General features: G+C 40.8%; 1 protein-coding gene across 1 annotated transcript in view; it reads left to right on the forward strand.

The window, feature by feature from the left end:
- Positions 1-14083, forward strand: part of lama2 (laminin, alpha 2) — a 332854-nt gene that overhangs the window by 211960 nt on the left and 106811 nt on the right. Inside the window, exons 28-29 of the mRNA XM_078173904.1 lie at positions 5027-5170; positions 13904-14080. Of these exons, the coding sequence (XP_078030030.1) occupies positions 5027-5170; positions 13904-14080 (321 nt within the window). The remainder of the gene's footprint in view (positions 1-5026; positions 5171-13903; positions 14081-14083) is intronic.

Consider the following 14083-nt stretch of genomic DNA (forward strand, 5'->3'; position numbering starts at 1 on the left):
AGTATTGAGACAGCCACAGTGGTCGAACAGGCTGCAATGGCTGAAATGATTTTCTTTACCTTTCACTTGATCTATAAGGCCTTGACTTCTAAGCCAGTTCATCTTACCCATGATATGTTTTTCGTTATCTGGCTTGACTAACCCAGACATTGGCTGTCTGGATAACCGGTATCATGAAGCTGGTTATCAACTTGCTCAGCCAGCTTTGGGTTTTCCTATCCAGCCACAAGCATGTTTGTGTGAAAGAGACGACTCGTTAATTACGAGCATCATCTCAGAACCATGAATGAAGTCGGCTGCTTAATATGGTATGGAATGAAACCCTAACAGTATATATCTGTGGGAATGTTTTGTATATGGGACACTAAATTCCATTAGTGTGAAATACAAACAATAGCCTGTAAGCTTGAAACAGATAATAGAAACACCAGAAATGATTTACAAGTACAAGTGATTTACAAGGCCATATGTGTAAGGTAGGTATAAGTATATATAAAATCAATGTAGGTTGAGGTTTTTTTTGCTATTAAGTTGGATGATAATGAAACTACTCTGAATATGTCACATAAAACACTCAAAAGTAATGCCAGACTGTTTCTGCTGCCAAAATAAAAGTTGGAAAAGTAGCCTAGGTAATGGCTGATGACATCTGTCTGACCAGAACTAGTGAAAGTTAAAGAAAAACATTTAATTTCTCTGCAGGGTCCTTTTCACTAGCCCCTTTTACACTGCCAGATTTTCCGCGAATGTTGGGCCATTTTGCTGGCAAGCTGCGAGCATTTAGACACACAGAGCTGGAATGGCGAGTTGATCCCAGGTGCCCAATTTTCAGCCTCGTAGGGTAGTCATATTGGCGGAACCCTTTTAGTTTAAAAAGACCAAGGCGGCCTTCTGCAATGGGAGGGGCTGTTGAAGACCTGCGGGAGGAGCTGTTGATGACGTCGCACGTGCGAGCCACTGGCAGTGGATAAACAGGAAACAGCTGATAGCAGGAATTAGCGAGCAGCTAGTAGCAAGAGGGAAACGCAAACCTGACAGACACTGTAAAGATGAGCAACTGGGGAGACAAGGAATTGTGCGCCCTCCTTGCCCTCGCAAACGAAGAGGCCATTAACCGTCAGATGACGGGGACGGTGAAGAACGGGTCGATTTACGAGAGAATCGCCTCCTGAGTAGCCGCGGCTTCCCTCCCACGTCACTGTTTACACAATTCCTGTTCAAAAAGGGTTATAATGTTGTCAGACACTTAAAATGATAATTTGATGGTACACAGTTTCCTGTAGGGATTACTTTGCAGGATGTTTTTCTGCTGTAGCTGAAGCGGTCTCTCTCAATACTGGACCAGTTTCAAAAATCATTGTGCCTATTAGCCACTTAAACACAGAGACATTAGAAAATAGGGACCAGATTAAAAAATACTGAAGTTTCCCTTTAACAGCTGCTTTAAATGGTCACATTACCATCTGAACGGTCCACATTATTTGCTAATGGGTTCAGTGCAATGTGTGCAGTCTGTAAAGCTTATTCTTACTTCACGCATCCAGTGACCACTGACATTCTGCTCAGCAACTTTTACTTAAAGAAAATCATCCTAAAGTCAGAGTGAATGAATGTGTGACAAAGTAAGGAAAAAATGCTTTTGATGGTTTTGAATCCTACCAGGAGATGATGTTTGGTTTCAAATGTCAACGCAGATTTAAAACCTGCACAGGTCTCTTTATCTGTATATGTCAAGTCAGTGCATGTGTGTTTTATAATACATGTGTGCATGTGTGCAAGTGTGTAGTCATTTCAGTAAATGTCACAGAACTGAGGGAGACGGGCATCTCTGTGTGACTTCCTCCAAATGCTGCCGGCACAGTTAGCTAGATATATAGATGCACACGTTCATACATGTGCATTTTTCCCTCTATAATGAAATGAAATTAAATAAGAAAGTGTGTGGATGGGATGTCACCTCCTCTCTTCTAACTCGTTCGTGACAGTCGTGATGCACACACACACTGACACACACAATAAATCCCTATTTAATTTGCAAAGTAAAAAAAAAGATAGACCCACACACATAAACACACATACTCACCTACGTATATACACACATATAAAGCATATATTTCACACCTCTCATCCTCACTGTGACAACTTGATCATATATCTCACACACACGCCTCTCATCAATACCTCTCTGTCACAGCTCTCTCCCTCACACACACACACACACACACACATGAATACATACACTTATTGAATACATGGCACCCCCAGACTGCAGACACTTTTCATCTCTGCTGTCACTCGCTGATCACATTATCCCACATAGACAGCGACAAATGCTAAAACAAAATTTTGCATGCACACACACACACACACACACACTCATGCTTACACACCTGATTCATGGCCTGTAATGAGGCTTCAGATCACTGGGTATCATCTTCACTCAGAACAGGTAGGAGGTTGACGGTCTGTCACTCAAACACCCGTTCGATCTGTCACCTGTCTCTCTGTTCATCAGTTATTTCTCCCGTCTGTGACTTGTTAAGGTGGTTACCTGTCTATCTGTCTGTCTTAACGTTGCCGTCTATGGAAGAGTGTGATGCATATCCTTTAGTAACATCAGCTTTCTCTGAAATAAAAGACGCCACATTCAAGATGCCAGCAATCAAAATTTGGCCTTAATGTTTAGGTCTTGTATTGAAATGTTGATTGATAGAACAATTTGGTTATTGAGTAATTAGCATATAAGTAAAAGCATATTGACCTCCCTCTGATGTAATAGATGCTAATAATGTGGAGCACTAAAGTTGAGGTTTTAGGTTCCCTCACTATACCTCGACCCTCTGTTCTCGGTCCTTCCCCACTAACCTGCAGGACTTTTTGACAGAGCTCAACATTAATTGGATGACGTTTTGTTGACAGCACTGTGAGCCTTTTCTAAGCAGAGAGAAGACTTAATATACAGACCTGTCCACAATCCCGTTTTAGACCAGTCAGCTCTCACCTTATTTACTCCAAATGTAAACAATGCAGTGCAGTGAGATATTTTTCTGCCCCAATGCATACAAGGGAAAAATGCATTTTCTGTGTAGCATTGGATGGGTATATTTTAATAGCTGAAATATGTGACATGGTACAAGTTTAAGTAGGAACCAATTATTATAATATAGACAGAATCCCAATGATGTTTAAATGGTTTTCTAAAGGTTAGAGAGTAGGGCAGCAACGATTAGTCGACTGATCGATGACTAATCAACTATTATAAAAAATTGGTGACTATTTTAGTGGTTGACTAATCGGTTTGGTTCATGTTTCAGAGAAAAGTACTATAAAAGTACCCCAAAATACTCTTATTGCAGCTTCTTATGTTCAAATATTGGCAGCTTTACACACTCTCCCATGATGGTGAACTAAAACCCTTTGGCGTGAGTACGAAACAAGACATTAGATGACATCATTTTGGGGTTTGGGAGAGACAGACCGACATTTTTCAACATTTTAACACATTTTTCCATAAAATGATTAGTCGACTAATCAAAGAAATAATTGACAGATTAGTCGACAATGAAAATAATCGTTAGTTGCAGCCCTATTAGAGAGACACTTTTTCAGCTAGAGGACTTGGCTTGTACTCTGTATTTGCTGAAACGTCCTGATGCAAGGTATTAAATCCTAAAAAGCACAGCTGTAGGAGCTCACTGATAGGATAGAAGTGTTCCTGTTGTATCAGCAAAGTATTAACGTTGTTAATAATTGTATAAAGGTTTGTAAAAAAGAAGGATATGAGGCTTTCCAAAGTCCCTTTTTGTTTCTCATAACTGGCCCAAGTCATTGCATTATATTGTTTTCAGATTAATTTTAGTTTAGATGAATATGTTTGAGAATGTTGCAGAGAAAAGTTGCAGCGGTGTAAACTGGCTGTCTCATCTCCTCATTCATATTTTAAGAAGCTGCAAATTATATTCAGCCACAAAACAAGCCTGAAAAGCTGGAAATCAGAACAGAAGTACAGAGAGTTGTTGCATAGAGATGATACACCATCTCATCTAGTTGCATTGGTGTGAACTAGCAGGTGTTTGGAATGTTGCAGAATGACGCATTACAAGTAGTTGCCTGTTTCAACTCGTCTTCTGAACTGGGCTTTAAGCCTCTGCAGTAATGATAGCCATGGGCAAAGGCATTATTGTTTTCAGGTTGTCAGTTCGTCCCATTCTTGTGAACGTGATAACTCACACTTGGACTCAAGAATGAATTGATTAGAATTTGGTGGTCAAAGGTTACTGTGATGTCTCAAAACATTGGCCTCAAGTAAAGAATTCATCCAATAATTATGACAAATTTCACTGAAATGTTTAATAGGATCAAATGATGAAGCACTAACATTTTATATCCAAAAGGTCAAAGGTCATTTGGTCAGATACTGAATTGGTAGCACTAATCTTGAGTGCGTGGTTTGCAGAGGCATACAACTGCAAAGCTGTAATTCTAGTTATTAGCCTGTATTTGAACCTTTTAGGAATATTCCCATTGAGATTCACAGTCTCTTTTACAAGGACTCCTGGCCCAAACAGAAGCACAAAAATATTCATATAAAAGGGCAAACAACAGACTAAAAACAAACACCAAATCACACTGAATAATGAAGCAGCAGTGTTCAGTACCAGGATGTGTGCATTCAGTGGTGAAATAGTCCTTAATCCTGTTTTTATAATCTCCCGTGCATATGAAATTATCTAGTTTAAGGTGACTCTGTATTCCACCCAAGATGAATGTGCAAAACTTTAAAAGCACTTTAACCAAAGTCAGTGCACGTTCGAGGAATGATGAATATAATTTGTCTGCATGACCGAATGTTGAAGCTACTAATAATTTTAGAGTCACTTATCAGTTGAGTGGAATTAGCTGCTTTCAGTGTTGTCACATGACTTCTGTTCTCCACCTCATGCTGTCCACTGAAACAGAATGTGTTACTGAATTAATGTTAACATGTTGCTCACCTGTGTGTGTTTGCCTGTGTTTGTTATTTAAGGCAAATGTGGAGGGACACAACTGCGACCGCTGTAAGCCAGACACGTTTGGGTTGTCGGAACGAAACCCGCTTGGCTGCAGCAACTGTTACTGTTACGGACTGACACACTCCTGCACAGAGGCACAGGGGCTCATCAGGATGTGGGTGAGTAGACATCATTTCTTTCCTGTGTTTAAGTTTTTGGCTTTGAGTGAGCCTAAACAACACCTTAGTCTTTGGCCACATTTATATTTTAAACAGTTCGCACTTGAATTTTAGAGCAACAGCTAAGTGTTGTGTTGAGACTTTGGACTGAGAGTGAGTCAGTGCCGCAAAACAACTATTGGGGAAACTTCATTTAGACTCCCTAAATAAAGATGTTCCATTAAATGTGTTAATTAACTGAAGTGATGGATGAAATATTGCCCCATCTTGTCCCAAACTCTGCTGATTATATTCAGTGTATAATAAGTTTATAGAGTAGTTTCTGGTCTGCAGCTCTCTCGCCTCTAATGTGTTATCCGTGGATCTGACCAGCAGTTGCCTGTAAGCTGTCCTCGCCGTACACACTGTGTGTGCCAGCTTCCTTGCTGAGACAACACATTTGACAGCTGGCTGCCTACAACTGACTCTGCATTATGCCAATGTTGTAAGCTTCATGTTCTTCATTAATCATTATCTATGGATAATTGGAAGCTTGCTCAAATATTTAAAGTTAATAGATCCCACTTGATTTCCGGCCAGTAGAAGATCAGTGATGCCCGGTAGTTTTTTGCAGCCAGGTTACAAATATTAACAAGAAAGAGAGGGTGTGCTGATGCTTACAGAGATGAGATAGGTGTGCTGTGTTTTAGATTGTCTCTTGCATAATCACAATTTAACACTGGAAAGAAATTTGGTGTAATTATTCAAATAGGAAATTGTAATAACTACATACCATTCTATGTAGTGTTCTCAGTGGCCTCCTCGGGGCGCTGTGGGAGAGTTAGAAGGGGAGGTGCAGAGGGAGAAACGTGAGGTGTATTTGAGTTAACGTTGTACTTTTTCTTGAGGCAAAAACATTGTACACGCAAGTATGTGAACGCAAATGACAATGCCTGGCCCAGCTGGTTCCATACACCCAAACCAGCTGAACATACCTTACACATGCTCCTACGCTCTTGCGGTTGTAACAAGCATCAGTCCTCAAGCTGGCGATATGCAGCTAATCAGAGTGTTTCCATAACTACAGTAGTAAACAAATACAGCGTCTGTGGACAAACTGTGGACAAGAAGGAAGAGAGAGAGGAAACGAGACAGCGGGATGTGTGTGACAATGTGTCGTGGTGTCAAAAAAAAAAAAAAATGAAGATGTATACAGACATTGTCAGCGAGAGCTTCGTCAAACTGGTCAGTCGTTGTTCTGAACAGAAGTGAAACCAAACAGAAGGGGTCTCTTGTTGTTTCATGCTATGGTGCACCCTGGGGTCAAAAGTCATACCGCATCTTGCACTTTTGTTGTTATGATTTTCAGGTGAATCTTGAAGCTTCTGTGTTTGCATACTTGGACCACGTTTCTGCTTTTGCTTTGGTTTTAAACAAGACATGGGAGCGAAGTGAAGCAAGTTGATTTTCCATAAAGAGCTGCTCAGTTATGTTCGGCGGCCATGTTAACCGATTCGGCTGTTGACACTGTATGAGTTGCAATGCCAAGCTCTGCTGCCAGCTTGTGAGGTGCGAATGAATCTGCAAAGAAAACACACAGATATTCTGTTATGAATGTATATATAAAGGATATATTACATAAATGATCTGATCCTTATGAATTATGGAATATGTTTTCCATGCTCACGTATTCCACATATTCTCTGTCTAAACAGAGAGCAAAAGATAAGTAAAGAGAGACACACACGCACGCACGCACGCACACACACACACACACACACAGCTATGCTTGTGATTAGTAAAAGTCAGAGGAGCAGAATCACTTGCTGACTGACGCACAGATATACGCTTCTGGTGTGAACAGCCAGGCGACTGCTTGCTTGACAGTTGACATATCGTAGCGCCTCTGTGTCCAGTGTGAACATGCCACAGGACTCAAACACTGGCAGCAAAAACATTGATGTCACTCAGTGTTACTTAAACTTTCCAAAGATATTATGTCTCAGATGTCTATAGGGAATAAAAGTCCACAGATTTTCTTAGAAATAAGCGAAAAAAGAGGATTCAGTAAGTCTCATTGTCTTTACATCAGTGGGGACTTTGCAAACAGGAACTGCTAATAGATAATTGGGGATAGTTTTAATGGTGCCACTTTGCCAACTTGTTAAAAAAAGAGGCTCAAAGGAGAATATGGAGAATCCTGGTAGTTGACATTCCACCAGCCCATTTGATGAGCTTTGCTGGTCCTGCTCTCTTGATGGCTTTAATTTTTTACTTTCATTATTTGCTAATTTGCACTAAACACAAAGTAAAGCTGCGGCCGATGGCAAATTAAAATTCCAACTAAATGGTGTTTTCAGTGTATTCAAGACTCTCATTGCCTGATTGGTCTATCTTATCTGAAACAAGCCAATCTAAAACACAAATCTAAGGCACATTCCTCTACACATCTGGGGGAGCCTTTAAACCTTTTTTGTGTCTGTCCACGTCCTTTCTTGCTTGTCCATTGTACCGACGTACCTGAGATAAACTTTTTTAGTAGCATATGGATGTCAGTCCCTATTCCTGCCTACCTAGACTTTATTGTGATATCCTGATGAATTTTAGCACAGTATGCACATTTGTCCTGTCTTTTAATTTATCAAATTATATCAATCAGTCAATTAGATGAAATATTCTGGGCATCAAAAAAATTATTACAGGTTATCCAGAGGTGGATGTGAATGTCTGTACAAATTGTCAGTAAGCTATCCAATAGCTGTTGAGGCATTTCACTTAAAATTAGAAATGTCAGTCTCATGGTGGTGCTAAAGTAAAAACACCACATTGTTGGGAACCATAAATGTCTATACAAAAGTGTGGGCAAATTCATCTGGTAGATATTGAGATATTCTCCTGGATATATGAAAACTTGAGGGTAATTCGGGTGACCGTTGACGTCATTAGGCTTCATCTTCCATCCTAGCCCAGCTCAGTGTTGGCTTGCTTCCATACATTATATTACAAACCTGAGGCCGAGCATCACAGACAGCAGCTGTAAGTCAGAAACAGAGGTACGCCAGCGTTGCACACACCATCACACAGTCAGCCGGCAAGTTAGCAATCGATTGTTGAGTGGCAGCCTGTTTTTAATAAAGGCCCTTCATCTCAGAAACGGTTGCCATCGGCGATAAACTGCTGTTTCCGTGGTAACCGTGGAGTTTTCTGATGGAGTGTGGCGAGAGGCTTCATTTGAACGACAAACATTCACTTCATTTATTGTTGACAGAGAGAGAGAGAGAGAGAGAGAGAGAACCGGACGGAGAGAGAAAGACAGAAAAAATGGAGAGTTTATTGGAAAGAGGGAGATTTTCTCTGAACCACTGAATCGTGAGATTACACTGAGTGGAGTGGGACACACACACACATACACACTCTCACCATATCTAGACACCATACACATACACTATACAAACACAGTACACATGCCTTTTACATACACAAACACACACAAAAACTCACACTACAGGGGATTACACAGAGCTAAGGGAAGAGACACACACACACACATATCCTGCCATACACACACACACACACACACACACACACACACACACACACACAGAGCCATTTTTGTGATATTTATCTCTGACGGGAGAACTGTGCGTGTGATTGGACGACTGGTGGTTAAATACTGCTGCAAAGATCTGCACTAATAAAATAAAGTAAAAATCTTTAAAGAACTGAGATAAGATGAAAGAAATGATAAGAGAAGAAAAAGGAAAATACCTTCAAGAGGATGCTCCTCTTAAAGAACAGTGGGGTTTTGCCCTGCACAAATTGCAGCACTCTCTAACAACATTATTAGAGCTGCTGAGCTGAGGAAATAAAGGAAACGTTAAGAACAAAGACCTGAGCAGGCAAAATGGCTACTTATACCTGAAAATCAATAACTGTTAAAACACAAGTATATGAACTCTTGAATTTGTATCAGTCCCCAGATATCCACCATGTGATGTGCACGCAGTTGCAATTTGGTCGTTTCCATTAAGCACCACTCATGTCTGACAAACATTTAAGTAACAGACACTTACCTAAATAACAGAAAGCCGTGACTTTAACAGAGAGAGATGAGGCCAACTATGTTTTGTATTATCTGTCTAAGGATTTTGTAAATAGTTGAAATAGATCAGGAATCAATTATCAGCTGAATTCATTGTTATTAGTGATGGCATGCTGTGCACACATTAGGAAATGTGTACAAACCCTGAACTATAAAGTAAAACTTCAGTTAAAAGCCTAGTCCCAATTAAATGCCCAGTCCCTAGCTTGGTGTGGCTACACATCTTGACTAATAAAGGCCTGTCTCAATTAGAGTCCTGGTCTGATTGCCAAGCAGGTAATTTTTTTTTTTCATTGAAGGTCTTCGGACCTCAATTTATGTGTCCATTCCTCAATTATCCGGTAAGTTATTCATATTCCTTTAGTCCGTAAGGGTCCACTGATCAAAAGAATCAAAAAGGTTTGTCATGAAAAATACATCCAAGTTCTGAGTATTGTTTTAACTGGATAAAGTGGTGTTGTGTCAGTGTGCCTGGTGCTGTAATCCTTGAGTGCTGTAACTCACTCTCTCTCTGATGTGCTGTCTGTCAGAGCTCGATCAAATGATTCACAATTGATATATTATCTTTTAAAACAAGTAATATTCATACTGGTTTGAATAAACAAGTAGTAGGAGTATTGATGGCACTTACAATTAAGGACTTCCTAGATACATTTTTAATTGCCAGAGGGACTCTGTAGCTCCTCACAGAGCTCAAGAGCTCAATCTGAATGAAAACAGGATGGGAGCTATTTGCTATGACATTCCTTGCTTTCTTTCTTGTCCTTCCTGTAAGCAAATCTTCACATCCTAGTATAGCGAAGAAATGGCCTGCTTTACTCTGCCTCTGATTGGCTGACATTCTTATCCTAACCCTAACCAATCCCACCCCTCTTGCCTAAACCAGTGGTTCCCAACTGGCCCAGCCCTATGGTCCAGAGTTCTCCTTAGTCATTAGTTCAAGCTTAATATGTTCAGCGTCATACTTGCGTTTGACCATGTTGTCAAGCTAGTTTGCTGTCTCTGTCAAGTAGTTGTCCATTAATCGCTCACTCTGCAGCAGGAAACTGCACTTCAAAATTAAAGCTCTGTACGGGAAAGTCACTGCACTTTAAAAACTCAATTGCCGCCCATAAAGAATGGACCCGCCACCCACTTTTAGACCGCAACCCACCAGTTGGGAACCACTGAAGGCAATGAGTTCTAACCAGTCATAGGGAGAGTAGGGTGGGTAATTCCTTCGCTATCCAAGGATTTGCAAAATTGCTTCCTGTAAAGAGTTAGGTCAAGGACTTTTGTGGGCTGCCAACTACACAGTCCTAGAGAGTTTATTCTTAGATGTACAGGTTAGGTGACCTTACCAGGCAGGAAGGTGAAAAGTTATATCCTCCCTAAATAATTTCCTTTGGTTTGGATTAATGTCCAAGTATTTCTACTGAACATCTCAAATTTAGATTTGAGATGACACACTCTCAATTTAATTTTTTTGAATTCATTTGAAGTAACACTGAGACAGAAATTAACAATATCCCATGTGCGAATGCAGCCAGTATTGATAGCGTGTCCAAACTGCAGGACAGTAACTTCATAGTTCTTTCCAAAAGCACTCTTCTATTATGTGTCACATATTACCCACACAGCATCAACATGTCAGCACTGGAGGACTACAGCGACAGAGAGAGGCAGAGATCCAAGCTCCAGCAGATGAATCTATTTTAAATTAGTCCACTCAACCACAACCCACAGTCAATAATAAACCCTGATATTATTCAAGTAATATTGAAATATCAACATATAAAGTGGGAGTCTGAGAGAATGAGAAAGAAAGAAAGCTACATTTTCTCCAGACTGTGTCTTTCTCTCTGGCATGTCAGTCATATTTGAGTTATTACTGACAGACTGACAACACCAGTTTCAAGTTATATTCAGAATGGAAAAATTATTTGCAAAGTCACAACACAATCAGCAGGAAAAATTACAGACTTGATGATTTTCTTATTCACAATACCTCTATTAGAAAATACTGGGTCTTATTCTTACTGAAAGAAGACAATCAGTAAAACATTTATGGCAGGAGAGCCACTTCTGCTGCACTGAAAACAGTGCAAAATATCAAAAAAAGCTGTTTTTGTTTTTCATGCCGTTAATATCTCAAATGTCACACTTTTGCCGGGGTACATAAGATGCATAATCACACATTAAACTGTTCAGGTGTGACTCGACTGAGGCCGAAGGAGTGAAGGTGTTTTGTTACGCAAGACGTACTGTGACTCCAGCAGCAGGATTGCTACTAAATGCCATCAGATTCAGCTGAAGAGTAAAGATCGTTGTCTATAAAATAGCAGACTTCACTAGAATTCCTATAGGTATACCTGTTCATATTCATTCGGCTCTTATACAGGAAGGTTCCCACAGAATGTTTGTTATTGCAAAACATGCTGTCTGACAGTGTTTTGTGGACAAGAATGCATCTGGTCCTGTTCTTGTCAGATGTTCGCATTAGAAGTTGCCTTTGTTTGGCCAATTTTTAGAGCTGAATAGATCCATCCTCATTAGTGAAGATGTTCCACAATCTTCTGTGCCCACAGATGAAACAAGGAAAGAAACCAAAGATACTGAAATTTTCTGTAACAAGATCGGAGTCTCAGACAAAAAGCATTTGAAATCGAAGTCTGCCAAAAGAATGGTGAGCATTGTTTGAGTCATCGTCATTAGGAGGTGAGGAAATGAGGAGATTGTGCGACTCAAAGAGAAAAGGAAGACACTGAAAGTACACACATGACTACCGAACTCATGATTTACAGGTCTGTGTTTTAGAATGCAATGTAATTTATGTGGGTTTATTTAGGATTGTGCCACTTGCTCACTCACCGGCCACTTTATTAGGTACACCTTGCTTGCACCAGGTTGGACCCCCTTCGCCTTTAGAACTGCCTTAATTCTTTGTGGCATAGATTCAACAAGGTGCTGGAAACATTCCTCAGAGATTTTGGTCCATATTGACATGATAGCATCACACAGTTGCTGCAGATTTGTCAGCTGCACATCCATGATGTGAATCACCCGTTCCACCACATCCCAAAGGTGCTCTATTGGATTGAGATCTGGTGACTGTGGAGGCCATTGGAGTACAGTGAACTCATTGTCATGTTCAAGAAACCAGTTTGAGATGATTTGAGCTTTGTGACATGGTGCGTTATCCTGCTGGAAGTAGCCATCAGAAGATGGGTACACTGTGGTCATAAAGGGATGGACACGGTCAGCAACAATACTCAGGTAGGCTGTGGTGTTTAAACCATGCTCAGTTGGTACTAAGGGGCCCAAAGTGTGCCAAGAATCCCCTACACCATTACACCACCACCACCAGCCTGAACCGTTGATACAAGGCAGGATGGATCCATGCTTTCATGTTGTTGACGCCAAATTCTGACCCTACCATCTGAATGTTGCAGCAGAAATCCAGACTCATCAGACCAGGCAACGTTTTTCCAATCTTCTATTGTCCAGTTTTGGTGAGCCTGTGTGAAGTGTAGCCTCAGTTTCCTGGTGTTAGCTGACAGGAGTGGCACCTGGTGTGGTCTTCTGCTGCTGTAGCCCATCTGCTTCAAGGTTCCACGTGTTGTTGGTTCAGAGATGGTCTTCTGCAGACCTTGGTTGTAACGAGTGGTTATTTGAGTTACTGTTGCCTTTCTATCATCTTGAACCAGTCTGGCCATTCTCCTCTGACCTCTGGCATCAACAAGGCATTTTCACTCAGAGAACTGCTGCTCACTGGATGTTTTCTCTTTTTTGGACCATCCTCTGTAAACCCTACAGATACTCAGACCAACTTGTCTGGCACCAACAACCATTCCATGTTCAAAATCACTTACATCACCTTTGTTCCCCATTCTGATGCTCAGTTTGAACTTCAGCAGGTCGTCTTGACCATGTCTACATGCATAAATGAATTGAGTTGCTGGCATGGGATTTGCTGATTAGCTCTTTGCGTTAATGAGCAGTTGAACAGGTGTACCTAATAAAGTGGCCAGTGAGTGCATATGCAGTTGCTGTAACTGGCTCAGTTTGTGTCATATACTACATAATGAGAGAAGACTGTTTCTTAAAAAGCATACCACACCCAAATTTACAATATCTGAGTTAATTACGAAATACCAAACCCTGCAATGCTAATTTAACAAGATCTTGTTTACGTTTTCTTTCACTAAGGACGGAACATTAGTTGCCATTTGAAGGTATATCATGCACGATAATCGGATAATCGGTTACTGTAAACAGTATTGTCAGTGAAAGTGAAAGTGAACCCCAGATTTGCATTTCACCTTGCTGTATTTGCTCTTTTTTGGCACTGGGTCAGTATTTTCATAGCTTCCTCTTGGTTATGTGGTGTTTATGGTGTGGCAACTGGGCGCCACATTTTTGTAAAGTCCCGACCTCACCTGCACACTGTACCTAGGAATGTTCTGGGTACACAAAATTAAAAGAAAATAAGAAAATGCTGGCAGAGGCAAAGTCTCTGCTGATAATAGTATATACAGTATGTAGGCCCAGCATGATACACAGTATGAACACGTTCCAGGTAATCAAGATATTCTCTTCAACAAGAAGTATTCAGTTCAACAAAGATCAACTTAGCATCGCATTAATATTCTCATCATCATTGTGTGTCTTAGTTAACGCTGAAGCCTGAGCAGACGGTGCTCCCCCTGGTGGATAAATCCAACACTATGGAGACGAGGAGAGGAGTGAGCTTCCAGCACCCTGAGATCCTCGCTCACACAGAGCTGGTCACCTCAACTCTCTCTGAACCCTACTACTGGAGACTGCCGGAGCAGTTCAGAGGCTCTATGGTA

Source organism: Epinephelus lanceolatus, chromosome 13, assembly GCF_041903045.1.
Source record: "Epinephelus lanceolatus isolate andai-2023 chromosome 13, ASM4190304v1, whole genome shotgun sequence".
NCBI lineage: Eukaryota > Metazoa > Chordata > Actinopteri > Perciformes > Serranidae > Epinephelus > Epinephelus lanceolatus.